Consider the following 15,581-nt stretch of genomic DNA (forward strand, 5'->3'; position numbering starts at 1 on the left):
TACCAAACAACCTTTGGATGGTAGAGATAACATGAATATTTCACTTGAAATAAATAAAATAGATATCATTATCATTAAAATGTTAATTAGAGTTATAATAATAATATATACTTACACCAATGAAATTATTAATATGATGAGGAGGAATAACTTAGGCAGCCAAAAAAGTATGATCGTTTAAGGTTGACGTTCGCGTAGGAAAGTAAATTTCAACTATGAGATTCAGGGTACAGCTAAAGTTGTGTCGTAGTCCTTATTTCAAAACACATAAAACTCATACTTCGGCGAACATTCGTACTAGAGCAATGAACAAAAATATTTCCAGCAAAAACTGCGTAGCTCATAATAATTCATCAGATATTATGACGTTTTAGATAAATAAGCGACATAATGAATCTTCCTTGCCCATCTCGTTGGAATATCGTCAAGCTTTTATTTTATTTGCACGCTTATAAAACCAAAATCATTTTAATTTCATTTTAAATTCTGCACTTTTAAATGTTTTATATTCTGCCAGACTGTTAGTACAGTATTTAAATTAAATTTTCTACAGCTTGACCCTGTAACATTGTCGAAACAAACAGAGGGACAAGTGTAGGTTTTTCTTAACTAATAATGGGGTAGTGAATAGTGTAGGGTAATAGTGACCACATTATTTTCTTAAATAATGCGGTTACTCGCCATTACGTGAACGGGATATAAGCTGGCACTTCACTTCACATACAGAGGGCTTAGTGTAGGGTTTTCTTAACCGATCGAGCAGTGAACCCTTACGCAAAATTATATAACGCGAAGCTAGTGCCGGGCTAGGTGGCGACTCTCCCGCACCATAAAAATCGCATTTACTCGCCGCTCCTCAAACGGTGTAAAAACTCGCACTCGCCATACTGATTATGATCACAGTAATATTTTATTTTAAATCCTTGAATGAAACTCGTTGGAATCACAGGAATGTGTGAGTCATTGCCGTCATTTCCTTTTGCTACATAAATGTTTGTTTATTATAAACAAATTGCCAGAACTGGCTGTCTGCCCAATGTCGTCAAATTATTTTGCCTCATTAATCATAAATTCATAATTATAACTACGTTAGTACGAAACCGTACAAAGAAGTAATTATTTTGCTTGGTGGGGCGAAAAAAATCTTAACTTTGAATTTTGAGCTGAGCTGTCAGTTTACTACAGAGATTTATAGTGCCACAAACTTATCTGTTCCGGTGAGAGCGAACTAAATTGGTCCATATAATCTATGTCAATATGAAATTAATTCAGTAAGTAATGAGGTATGGACCAATTTAGTTCGCTCTCACCGGAACAGATAAGTTTGTGGCACTATACAAAGCGTCAATCTGATTAGGCCGCGTCACGATGCTCACTATAGAAATGTACTGATGCGGTCTCCCTCACACGCCGACGTTGGCGCGTAGACGCCGTAGGTAGGCCGTAGGACGTTGATCGAAACGTTTACGTCAAAGTCGGACGCCGCATATAGCATAAAATAGGAGACCCAGGCCTAACATTTTGACATACAGTCAAACATTTTGTAAATTATATGTGTTCATTCAATGTTGGTATAGTATTCTATTATCTGTAATGGAAATGGATCCTTGAATGCAATGGAATTCGAAAGCAATTGATGTTTCCGTGTTCCGATTTATTTACGCTACAAAGTTACGAGTTAAATATTCATTCGCCATTGCAGTTTCTGCCTCACATACCATCATGAATCCAGTTGTTCTAAAGTACGCGATTCGCACGATAAATGGATTCGACGCCTTCGCCCCGTAGACGATATAGCCCCTGTTGACCTTATCTCTTGTTACTTTTGTCAGCTCATGCATAACATAATCGTTTGTAGATTCAGAATTTAATTATCTTAATTCAATTCAATTCTAGTAAACTCATGGACTCTTTCAAAGTTGTAAATCATAAATTATGTTCAATGTTCCGATGTATTTTTGTCTAAAGTTTTTAAACGTTATAAATGGTTTAAAACCGTTCCGTTTTAATAAGGTTTTAAAAGCTCATATACTTAAATAAACCCTCCGTTTTCCTTCGTCCCACAGTAATCTGTAAAGCAATTTGAATCGTGCACCCATTTGCATCTCAATGGCAATAGCAGAATGTCATTTGCTATTGGAACTAGCTCTTTGTTCAGTTCTATCAAGATTATGGAAGCATCAGTGCGACGATGGGTGCTGCCCCCCTACTCTGGAAAGGCAATGTATTGCGTCTGTCTTGCGTTGTCAACATTTAAAAAAATCATAACTTCTCTTCAAAATCGATTTTACAAAAACTAAAAATACATAAATGTTCAGCAAGATATAACCTTTTTTAGAACTCATAATGAAGAATTTATTTTAGATTTTGGCCGAAAAAGACTTTTTTTACCGTTTAACTTCTAAATTGTATGCATTATATTCTTGTTTCTTGGTTCTGAAAATAGGCATTACCTAGCTGATTATATAAGTATTTTTAGTCTTTGTAAAAACGCTTTTGAAGAGAAGTTATGATTTTTTATATATTGACAACGCAAGACAGGCGCAATACATTGCCTTACAAGAGTAAGGAGGCTGGCCTTTCTATTATTATAATATATTAGATAGTTGGCGTCAGGACGTCGATAACGGAGGCGTGTGAAATGTGCCTTTGTCCAGCAGTGGTATACTTTTCACTTATATGGCTACAAGAAAAGAAAATAAAAAGGTTTTTTATAAGTAGAGAAAAAGTGATCTAGGTATATTTTTTTCTGATCCCGCATATTATATTTGACGACAACAATTTTATTCCTCAGAAGTTTTAATAGCATAGAAGTTTTAAATTTAATAGCATCTATCTATCAATAGCTGTCTATCAATAGCTACCTATCCACCTATCAATTCAGACGTTCGATATTTCAGTTATAAATTGGATAGGATATTATTATTACTCCTAAAAGTGGCCCATACAGTACACATGTTTGTTAGTCTAGGGTTTCAACTTTCTACATACTAAATCTCATCAAAAATAAAACAGCCGTTTTCCCGTGAAGAGCAACAAACGCGGAGCGCGGAGAAAGAGAAATGAATTTCAGTGTGGATATAACAACCAGATTAGGCCCCAGAGCAGGGGACTAAGCTGTTCATCACGTGCCAACTGGATCATTCACAGAACGACTCAAAGATTAACGATAAACCTGTTCAATGAAAATCTCAAACGTTCTAGAACACTGACTTTAATAAAAGTCGCATTCGCCGAAACTGCAACCGAAGACGGAGTTAGACGCACTTCAATGTCGGTGCCAACATGAGTGATGCTTCCGCGCTTGTGACGTCACGCATTCCACGCCGACGCGACGGGGCATGCCAAGATTTAAATATAGAATTTGCTCTCTAATGCGTGATTGGTCGCGCGTAATTTGCCGGTAAACAAAACATAGACAAAGAAGGTGCAAGGCAAGGAGGTTGCATGGACAATAGTACCAATTCTCAAGGGCGCACTTCCTAATTTTAAAATGAGCTAAAATTTCTAATTGTAACTGACATAGCTAAAAATGCGACCTTTTGAATACCAATTCGACCATCTAACCTAAGTTGAATAGTTTTAACGCTGTCAGATTCAAATTTAAAGCGACGTCTCTAATTTTTTAAATAAACGGTGCCTTAGAATGCCAAATAAATTAAGAGAGGAAGTAAGCGTTTTTTGAAATGTCCCCTTCGGAATCGATACCAATGAGATATATTCAGCGTAGGGAGTGCGAGTCTTTACGCTGTTCGATTACTGGGGGTCACTCTATAAATCGACGATCGAACGAACGAGAATGGTCACGAAATCGGCACGCTTATACAACAAGATAGAACCGATTAGTGCAGAGCTCGGAAACCAAACGGAAACGCAATAACCCCCAGTAAACATGTTTCAGACTGGACGGTTTAATTAAGTTTCAGATAATTTTGTTTTGTCTGGATCGAAATGGTCATCGTATTTGGTCGGAAGCCAACGAATCATAATTATTATACAGAAAATTTACGAGAAAGAATAGAATAATTCATTCTTTTTTCTTTTTAACAGTATTGGAATGTCTATTTAGAATAATATATTGTGAATTGAATACTTAATGAAATGAAAATATTTATTTCTTATAAAGTAAGATAATGGGGTGATTGTTCGAGATTTTCATATGGTATTATTTGGATGATGTCTAAGAAAAGTTGTTTAGAATGAACCCTCATTATTCCCCTTTCGGCTAACGGGAAGTAAACTTTTAACACTTTTTATAGAAATAAAAATCTTATCTAATATATTTTTATGTTATGTACCTACCCTATGTAGCACTATTAACTCGCATTTAATACAAATTTCATTTCAAATTATGTTAGTGTGGAGAATTCCAGTAAGACAATAAGGGTACATTGTGCAGTAGTTGAGTCACTATTAAATATTTTATATTCTGTGCGTTTGGAATGCTTGTATCAGCAGGAATTTTCAATATCACATACATGAATGCTCTTTTTGTAACATACAGACTACTTACATTTCATGTAATTTGCCTGTAAATTGCAATTGATGTTGAAATAAGTTTCTATGACCAAGCAATATGTACCAACAAAGAATATTTTTTCTCTGATATACGTCCTTCAACCTAATCTATTTAACCTAAGGGCCTGTTTCACAATGTCTGGATAGTGGCTACCTGTGGAATGAAAGATTCACTCTATATAATTATGTTTTAGACAAGACAGTGACAGTGGATGCAATAAATTATTAAGTATTAAGCATGTCTTCCACACGTAGCCATTATCCAGAAATTGTGAAACATGCCCTAATATTATTATTTTTTTAAGTTTCCGTCCCCCAGGCCTTTATAATGTTTAGAGTTTTATGTATGAGATACACACATATTTTAAACCATTCAATATACATTTCTACGGTCTTAAAATAACATTTTATTCTAAGTCCTTACACAAGTCAAGTACGAATGCATAAAATAGAACGGGTCTATCAACCATCGATCCGATCCGATCCAATTTCCTACCATAACTGTTGGAGCCAACTTTATCTCCAAGAAAGGGAGATCCGGAAATGTCGATCTCAGAACTCCTAGTGTACGTCTGAGTGGTCAACTGTGTCAGTCGGGGCGAAATGGGAATATTTTATTTACGAAACCGTGGGCTAAATTGCCGTAGCATGGCACAAGCTGTGACAAAATTACTTGAAATAGATTGGGAAGTAGGTTCTTAAAATCATGAATTAGCATCAAGAGGGCGTGAAACGTGGCAGTTTTTGAACAAAACGCTTTCACACGAAAGTTTTCCATTGATGGGGCCCTAGTTGGACTTACACATCACCTTAACTGAATACAATATAATTGGATTTGATTCAGCCTCTCGATTGAGAGTTGGGCAGTTTCAATTTCAATATTATATGCCAATAAAAAGTAGGTTGTTAGCAAAAGGAGCTTTTCCCTACTACGCCACCATGGCTCACCTAACTAGTCATCATCATCAGCCTTCTATCGCCCACTATTGGGTATAGGCCTCTGTAGGGTAATTAGAAATTAATTTCAAAATGTATATATTTTTCAGATCTACACCGTGATCTCTGACAAGCTCGTGGGCATCCTCATCAGAACGAGGAAGCACCAGCTCACATACTTCGAAGGAGAAGTCCTATTCCAGGTAACAATAATAATAAACCCAATAAACCTTTTTACCGGGAGAGATAAATTGGATAAGTTGTTACAATCCTACAGTCAACAAAATATATCCCGCAGTGTAAATAATTTGATCTTAATAGGAATCGGTTAAAAGATATATCGGCTGATGGATATTTAATACCGATACCTTCTTAATAGGAGTTATATCTATTAAGTCACAGCGGGGTTGAAAGGAAATTGAGTAACCTTCATCTTAAGAAATCATAGCCTAGCTTCTGTGTTTGTCACCAACTTAAGTTATTAATCGAGATTAACTATCGCTGATCAATGAAAGTGTTTGCCAACACCGACAAAATTTTATTAACGCAACAACTATTTATTTGCGATTTCTGGTCTGACAATGGCGTGGTATTATTGGCAAAATTATCTCCCATCTGTTACCCATTGCAAAGTAATCCTTACCGGACTCTGTACAATTCTACAGTAGGTACATTGCAAACGTTGTAACCATGTGACAATTATCTAATGTATGGTAATACCGAGAAAGCCTCAATGGAGGTAATTTCACAACCAAATTGAGATAATTAATGAGTAAATTATTGAACTTTAGCCCACTTTATATTCTATGAATTATTCTGAGTCTGAATACAGAATTCTATGTATCAAACGACATAATATATGTTTTAAGCATTCAAGGTCTGATATTAAATAATTCGGTACGCGTCTAGAGACATGATTGAATCTGTGTAAACTGCAAATCGCACAATGTCGCAAGTTAGAACTTCAATTTCGTACTAGAGCGAGCCACGACCGAAGTCTTACGGCAAAATCGGGAACTATATAGGTACCTAGTTTATCATGATATTTAGGGCATGTTTCACAATGTCTAGATAATGGCTATGGGCCTCTACACACCAAAGCCGCTGACCCGGCGGCTCAGGCCGCCGGCTCAACCCGCCGGCCTCATTTTGTACAATCATGCCTCATTTTGTACTATGTTAACCCGCCGGCACTAGGCCGCCGGGCTATGCCGCCGGGTCAGCGGCTTTGGTGTGTAGAGGCCTTATCTGTGGGATAAAATACGTGGTGTCACCGTCTAAAACATAATTACTGAGAGTGACAGCATGTCTTTTATCCCACAGGTAGCCATTATTATTTATTTATTTATTTATTATAAATTACACAAAGTTACATTTTATATAAAAAGACAGTTACAGTGTGACAAAAACCCAACAAAAACCAGTTTAGGTTTGACCGCACACCGACATTCGCACGGCTTCACTCATTATATTACATTGTACATTGGTCTTAAAATACTTAAAGATAAGGCTTACATTCTAACACATTATAAATAACATCGAGTCCGTGTTGTTCTTTGATGAATAACATGCAAGAGTAGTTGTTTGTGTAGACACACTAGGTGATTATTTTACATATTTTTGATTATCCAGACTGAAGAGAATTGGTCAAATATCTCACAATAAATAGAAATGATCTTCCTTCAATAGCTTTTATTATTGATCTCAAAGTTTGTTATTTTATATGTCAAAATGTCATGTTACTTGTCACCGTACTTTCTTTTTATAAATCAAAAAAGGATCATCAACATTCTCCCGGCCAAAAAAAATACATAAATTTAAAAAGATACAAAATAAAATTAAAGGTACAAAATAAATTCATTCAGAGCTACCTAACACTATTAATTTAGTTAGTGGTCGCCGCAATATGCCGCCCGACGTCCGAATGTCCGCTACTCTACATAAACCGTCGGGCCCAGGGAAAACTTTAACAACCACTCCTCTAAGCCAAACATTCCTAGGTAGAGAAGGATCCGCCACCAAAACCAAAGACCCCTCGACTAACAAACAATCCTGTACTCGAGACGGTCGAGGAACCAATGTGGGCAAGTACTCACGCAGCCATCGCTTCCAAAACGTGTCGGCTAACCGTTGCGCGTCTCTCCAGCACTTTCGGGAAACCTGATCACAGTTACCCAGCCAGGGTACATTAGATGGTCCACCCATAAGAAAATGATTAGGTGTAAGAGATTCTGGATCACTCTCCGACACAGAGACGTGCGTCAAGGGACGTGAGTTCAGCGTGTGCTCAACCTCTGTCAGCAATGTCATCAGCGTTTCCTCCTTTGGTGCTTGCTCGTTGAGGACCGTTTTCAGCGATGTTTTAACGCTCCGCACTAATCTCTCCCAGCAGCCGCCCATGTGCGGAGCCAGCGGTGGATTAAATCGCCACTCGATCCTTTCATTGGTCAAAAATTTCGATACTTCCGATTGATCTACCTCCTTCAGTACCCTTTTAAGTTCAGTGTTCGCGCTTCCGAAGTTGGTTCCGTTATCGGAATAAATAACCTTTGGGTTTCCCCTCCGGTTCATCATGCGTCTCAGCGCCATGATGGCGGAGTCAGTAGTCAAGCTGCCGGCCAACTCGATGTGCACCGCTCTGGTCGTCATGCACGTGAACAGTGCACCGTATCGTTTCTCGTGCCGTCTCCCGATCGTAACAGTCATGGGACCAAAGTAATCCAGCCCACAGTGTGCGAATACTCTGTGATGATGAGCTAATCTCGCTAATGGTAAGTCTCCTGTAGGGGGGTGTAAAGGCTGAGATTTTCGTTGACGACAAAACAAACAGCTGTGTTGAACAGCCTTGACAGTTGATCGCAGATTTATCACCCAGTACTTCTGTCTCAGATCGTTCACGACGGTTTCGGTATTCCCATGGAAGGCCTTTTCATGGTAATGACGTATCATTAATCGCGTGTACTGGTGCTTTCCGTCCAGCAGTTCAGGATCAAGTATACCCGTGTCTACGTCTTGAACCACCCTTGCTCTTCCTTTCAGTCGCAAAACTCCACTGTCGTCTATATACGAGCATAAGTTCTTAAGCTTGCTGCATTTCTCGATCGGCTTGTTCGTTTCGATTCTGGCTATATCTTCGCCAAAGCTTTCATGCTGGCTCTGTATGATCCACAATTGCTCAGCACGATCCATATGCCGACTCTCCAAAGACACTCGTGATTTATTTCGGAGCCTCTCAACAAATAAAATGACGTTAGCTGATGCTCGTATCAAACGTAACCATCTTGAGAAACGATTAATGTCAGGTAGTGGCATTGCTGGTCGGGTACGTGTCGCCATTGTATATTCAATGTCATCTAAGATAGTAGGCGGCGTAATCTTTGGCCATCTATCTTCAGTAAGTTTCAAGAAATCAGGGCCTGTCGTCCATTTGAGTTTTGTGGCGTCATGTCGCTTTGCCCTTGTCGCTTCATCGGCAACATTTAACTCGCCTGGTAACCACTTCCATTCATCTGAATTTGACAGCTCTCTGATTTCGGATATTCGATTCGAGACGAACGATTTCTTGTCTTGCGGGTTGTTCTGTAACCAGTGCCACACTACTCTGGAATCTGTCCAAAAAAAACGATCCACAATATTCAGGTCATGCTCCCTTTGAACAGTGGCGCCTAGTCGAGCACCCATGAGAGCCGCTTGAAGCTCTAGACGAGGTATGGTAATCAATTTCAATGGCGCGACTCTACATTTTCCAGCTGCAAAGGCTACCTCACCGTTGTGTCTACGCAAGTAAGCTACTGCCGAAAATGCTTGTTCTGAGGCATCCACAAAAACGTGCAGTTGAAACTGATCGAAAGCACTGAAACCATAACAACGAGGTACCATAAACTCTTCACACGACTTTAAATCTATCAGGAATTCACTCCAGGTTCGTGTAAAGGTATCACCTATTAACTCGTCCCATTTCACGCCGCTTCGCCAAAGTTGCTGCAACAAAATTTTGCCTCGAATTAACAGTGGACCAAGTAAACCTAAAGGATCGAAAACAGACATTATGACTTTAAGCATTTGACGTTTAGTGGGTTTTTGTGATCCGTCGACAATGTCTGCTTCCAACTTCTTGAAACTCAGGTCGAACCCAAGAGCATCTTTCTGTGGCTTCCATATCATTCCCAAGGTGCGCTGAGAGCTCTCCGTTTCCAATAAGCTAACCGACGGCGTCTCTGTTGGCTCAGGAAGACATTCAGGTTTATTCGATACGAAGCCTCTTATCTCGAATCCACCAGCATGGTGAATCGCAGTGACGTCGGCTACTAGTTGCTTCATCTCTTCAACTGTGTCCACGCTATCACAATAGTCATCTACATAGTGTCTTCTTTTAATAGCTATCACGGCGCGCGGATGAGATTCAGCATATTGGTCAGCATTCTTTCTAATAATGTACGTAGCAGTACACGGGGATGATTTCGCGCCAAAAATCATCGAAGTCATTTTGTACGTACGGGGAGGTTGATCTCTATTCATCCCACGCCACAAAAATAGTTGCGATTTCTGATCCTCTTCGTTTATTTTGACACGCATAAACATTTCTTTGATATCTCCCGTAACTGCTACCGCCCTCTCTCGAAAACGGAACAAAACACCAACTAATGAATTAAGAAGGTCAGGGCCTGCTAGCAACTCCGTATTCAGAGAAATGCCTTTTGTTTCTGCTCTCGCATCATGCACTAGGCGAAGCTTTCCCGGTTTAGACGGATTGCGTACTCCGAAATGTGGCAAGTACCAAAGTCTCGGGCCGGCCAAAGTTTCATGGACTTCTTCTGCATAATGTGAGCGACGTCATCCGATCTCCACAGCAGCCCGGTCTCCCATCTGTCACCGATCTTCCTGGTCTTCGCGTCGAGAATACTCATAGCTCGCTGTTCACCTGGTGAAAACTTATCATTCTCCTCATGTTTTACACCAAGGCTATCGACACGAAAATAATCATTAACCAATTCATGTAATTCGACGTCAGCTTCAGAGTGATGGAGATGGTTTGTGAATTCTTTGTTTACCTTACAACTAGATGATACGAATCCGTGAAGTACCCAGCCTAGGTTAGTCCGCGAAGCAACAGGCTCGTTCGCTCGTCCTTCTCGGTTCTCTCTTATCAATATCAGCTGTAAATAATCCTGGCCAATTAGAATCTCCGGATAGCCATCATACTCCTCTAGCGGCACATCCTGTAAATGTAGACAACTTTCTATTAATTTTCTATCGACCTTTTGTGTGGGCAAGCGGAGTGAGTCTACAGTACGTATTTTCGGCAAATAAAAGGAACCCGTAGAAGTGTGTAACGTCACGGCAACTGCAAGGCTATCGTTCTCTCTTTTAGTTTCGCCGACAGCGCCCTGCAAATTAAGGTTCACGCGAGGACCCTCTGCACCAATTTTTTCAGCTAGGCGGGAGTCTATCAAGCTTATGGTAGACCCCCCGTCTATCATGACACACGTGCGGACGCTACCAGCAGGACCCTCCACATTGACAGGTAAGACTCCTACATACCTCCGCCCCTCTTGTTCGGGTTTAGTCCATAAGTTGGCCGTAGTCTCAGTCGTTTTATCATTATCGCCATTAGACTGCTTACTTTTGGTCCAATTTAGCCAGTCTTCGCGATGAAGCAATGTGTGGTGCCCACGACTACACGTGGCACATTGACGTCTGGACCTGCAGCGCTCACGTCGATGTTTGGGGCTGAAACATTTGAAACACAGCTTCTTATTACAAATCCAGTCCCATCTCTCGTCCACAGACCTAGCACTAAATGGAGAACAGCTGTTCAAGTCGTGACCATCTTTCTCGCAGAAGGGACAGTATGGTCGTGTTGTGTCGGTCTGCCCACCGCGCTTCTGAAAGGAAACTGCATTGATCGAAGCCATATTAGTCGCATTGGTCGCACCGGGATCGGAATAATCATCGACCATCGCGAGCACAGGATGACGGCCAAAACCTGAGGAGAAAGTCTTAGTCTTTAGTTGCGGCTCCATTACCCCAGCCCTACACACTAGTTCGGCCTCACGCATCAAATAATCGGATAATGCGGCTAATTTCGGACGGCGGGCGGCATCTTGGGTAACGCTATAATCTATCCACCTATAAACTAAGTTCTCAGTTAATTTATTTACAATTTCCATTATCAAATCCGGGCTGTATAAATAATCTGAACAGTTGGTCGCTGTGATTGCAGCTAAACAATTTGAAACTTTAGTCGCGAGCGTCACTAACTCCGTCCTAGAGCCACTTAGCTTCGGTATTTTCTTTATTTCTCCAATAATCTTCTGCACTATAAGATCTGGTCTTCCAAAGCGCATTTCGAGGGTCTTCATGATCTCTTGGGCCGAGGACACGGTGATGATGCGGGCCGCTACCGTCTCCCACGCCTCTCCACGCAGGCATCTCTGTAGGCGGGCTACGTTTTCGTCTTCCGAGTACTGGCCTATTCTAGTCGTCGACTCGAAGGCGTGTTTGAAACGCAGCCATTCGAGTGCATCGCCAGAGAACGTAGGCAGGTCTCTGGCTGACAGGCGGCCTAGCAATTTGTCACTTCGATTCGCTTCAGGCTTGGGCGAGTGATTTTGATTAAGCCAATGTACCACTCGTGAAAGCGGGGCACGACTTGAGGCCTTCTCCACTCGTGAAAGCGAGGCACGACTTGAGGCCTTCTCCACCTCCTCGACCTCTATTTGGGCCTTTTCCTCCTCTAGTCCAGCCTCTATCCTTGCGCGCTCAGCCTCCAGGCGCCGTTGCTCCAACTGTCGTTGCTCTTCCAGGCGCCGTTGCTCCAACTGTCGTTGCTCTTCCAGGTGCCGTTGTTCAGTTTCCAGCCGTCTCTCCTCCAGCTCGGCAAGCTCTCGAGCCGCCCGAGCCTCCGCCAGCCGGCGCATGGTCGCGGCGCTGGAGCGCGCGCTCGATGATCGATCGGAGCACGGCACCCTCGGCTGTTGGTCGTCAGGCCTACTTTCTTGGTCAGCACTTACTTCATTTTTGTTTAATCTAGCACTACGGCGTAGTGGTCGGTCCATGCCGGACTCGATTGGACCACAAATGAAGAGAATTGGTCAAATATCTCACAATAAATAGAAATGATCTTCCTTCAATAGCTTTTATTATTGATCTCAAAGTTTGTTATTTTATATGTCAAAATGTCATGTTACTTGTCACCGTACTTTCTTTTTATAAATCAAAAAAGGATCATCAACACAGACATTGTGAAACAGGCCCTTAGTTTTATGACTGCAGCCAAAGAGTAAATATTACTACTTTGAGTACAGCGCCGCAGCTAACGGAGTTCAGTGGTGGTGCGGACTCTATGGAACCAGCTTGCGGGCATCGCTCTTACATAACCTTATTATGTGACACTTGCATATTGCTTGTTTTGTCTTCGTCACTCCTTTCGACCACCCTCAATGTGACAAATACTCTTACACTTGCAAAATGCCGACACCAAAAATGGCCCCAATTTTTTATTTAGTTATCTAGATAGATAGCATAATTAACTGCCAGTTTCTATAACTCTATCTATCCATTACTGGTAGTTACTTTCATACGATTTTGACATAATCAAAACTAACAATCTGACAAAATCGTATGAGAGTAACTACCAGTTATGGATAGATAGAGTTATAGAAACTGGCAGTTACGCAGCCTTTTCCGTTTAGGAGTAATTTGGGGCTATTGTCAGTGGAACTTTGAGTGTAGTTGCGATGGAGACTCACTGTCGACCCATCACGTCCCCACTGCTGGGGTACGGGTCTCCTTCCAATGAAGGACGGGCCTAGCCCACCACGCTGGCCTAGTGTTTTGTTTTGTTAACCCCACCTCAAGCAAGCTAGTTCTGATAGAGTTGCCGGGTAAATGCCCAACCGGACTGTCAGATTGTTTCAAGCTGCCCGAAGGCCTCTGACCAGGCTTAACGACTTAAGTTATACTTAATAATATATGTACCTATCCGTTACTTTCAGAAACAAGACGACGACGTGCCCATATTCCTGATGATGCCCATCGCTGACATCCGCGTGTACTGCGACAATAAAGCGAATGCGGCGCGGAGGTCGGTGTCCCCCATGCCGAACTTCACAGAATAGCGCCCCCCAGACCAATCAGTGAACATTATTATTCTGATGCTAAGATTTGTTTTCCACGCCGTTCTATAGTGCGGCAAACATATCTGTTCCGGTGAGAGTGAACTAAATTGATCCATATCTCATTATTTACTAATGATTTATATAATTATATAGATAGATTAGATGGGTTTATTAAAACCACAAGAGCGAATCACCACGACTGGCAAACTTAAAATCTTATAGAATTAAGAAATATTAGACATTTACGTGAGCTGTAACCGGAACAGATAAGTTTGTGGCACTGTATACACAATGACATATTTTGTAAGACGTGGAAACAGATTATGGTGTTAAAGTCGCCACTGTTACCCAGCGTTATCGGTTCACAAATACTCACAAATATGTACATTTTACTATTCACTGCTCAAAAGGTCTGAAAACCTCCCACAAGGCCCTCAGACACAATAGACAAACAACTTTACTAGTTATGTCTATTTATGTGAATTTATTCAAAAACTCAGTTCAAAATATATAGGTACCTATGAAGAACTTAACAGTACTTAGTACAATTCCGTGAAATCAGACACTATTAAAGTCTATTGAGTCTCACCCACGGAGTTCTATAAGATTACACAATGTATTTTATATGTATTTATTAAGTATTTTGTGTTATAAACAAAAACAAGCCATAAAATTGTTTACCTTGGGGAATGGCTAGTGTATACTGGCGACGCGTCGGCAGTCAAAGAATCAAAAGCCTTAGGTACAGTAGTGTACCTTTTTCAACGTTGCATTGGGGAAAACTGTTGTAAAATTTTACTCTATATATCCACTATTTTGTAGTCAATCTCGGTGGATTAGATCCAAAACAATATTTTTAATGGATTAGAACCATCAAAGAGCAGGCAATTAGTGATTCTTTGCTAGCTTTTAGGTTTTAAATTCTAGTCATATATTTTACTTACTGTTTTTATTTTATTATTAACATAAATGTACTTGTACTCATAAGGTTTAATAGTTTAATAATTATACTTAAATACAACAGCGGTTCCCAAATACCCCTAATTCCCTACAGAACCCATTTTTTCGCAATTTTTTTAACAATTTTCGCAACAATTCTTTGATTTTAGTCATTTTAAATCATGCGGAAGTTGCGGAACCTTTAAGGACCTTTCACGGAACCCCTGTGTTTCACGGGACGCTAATTGGGAACCACTGACATACAGAATCTCCGGATGTCCTAGGGTATAATTATGTTAATTAGTGTTTCTACTTAGTTATAGTGTAGAAACACGAATATTATAAAGAGGAAATATTTGTACTTTTATGTGAATGTTTGTAATGAATTAACTCAAAAACTACTGTGTCGATTTCGAAAATTCTTACCATTAGAAAGCTACGTTCACTTTGAGTAACATAAGCTAAACTTTTTAAGGCAAATCGAAGCTCGCACCATAATTGTGACATTTGTGACACTATAGTAAAATGTCACGTAACCATTTTTTTTTTATAGAGAACCTAAATTGTTTTTCCTGACTCTCCTGAGTTAACACTTAGGCATTTAGACCCACAGGGAATATCTATTTAGACTAGACTTGTTTATAGAACCTAACTTCAGTATACTTACTTTTTACTAAGACAGCGAGTTGATTCATTAAAACATTCAGAGAATTCCCATTATTTATTATGAATTATTCATGATCTATGAAATTGAGTTTCAGATTTTTATCAGACGGATTTTAATCGAAAATTATCCTTTAATAGGTTTAATGCAATCACAATGACAAATACATAAGATCTATTATATTTTAGTTCTTATTGTATGCTGGATAATATTATGACACCATAGTTACCACTTATCTAATATTATTGTATGTGAGACCAAACGAATGACTATATTGAAATTACTTTCGGGATATATATATTATTGTTGTTATGTACTCGTAAGATGATGCTGTAAAATATTATTATAGAATTATTATTTATTTTGTATAAGTGTATCAGTTTGAATATATTTAAGAATGACAA

The 15,581-nt window shown here is 40.0% G+C and overlaps 1 protein-coding gene across 2 annotated transcripts in view; it reads left to right on the plus strand.

The window, feature by feature from the left end:
* LOC105394773 (actin-binding Rho-activating protein) overlaps positions 1-15,581 on the plus strand; it is a 45,558-nt gene extending 29,977 nt beyond the window's left edge. For both annotated transcript variants that reach the window (XM_038115595.2, XM_038115596.2), the window contains 2 exons: positions 5,565-5,657; positions 13,452-15,581. In XM_038115595.2, coding sequence (XP_037971523.2) covers positions 5,565-5,657; positions 13,452-13,574 — 216 coding nt within the window. In that variant the 3' untranslated portion in view covers positions 13,575-15,581. The remainder of the gene's footprint in view (positions 1-5,564; positions 5,658-13,451) is intronic.

This window comes from Plutella xylostella, chromosome 21 (genome assembly GCF_932276165.1).
Source record: "Plutella xylostella chromosome 21, ilPluXylo3.1, whole genome shotgun sequence".
Taxonomy (NCBI): domain Eukaryota; kingdom Metazoa; phylum Arthropoda; class Insecta; order Lepidoptera; family Plutellidae; genus Plutella; species Plutella xylostella.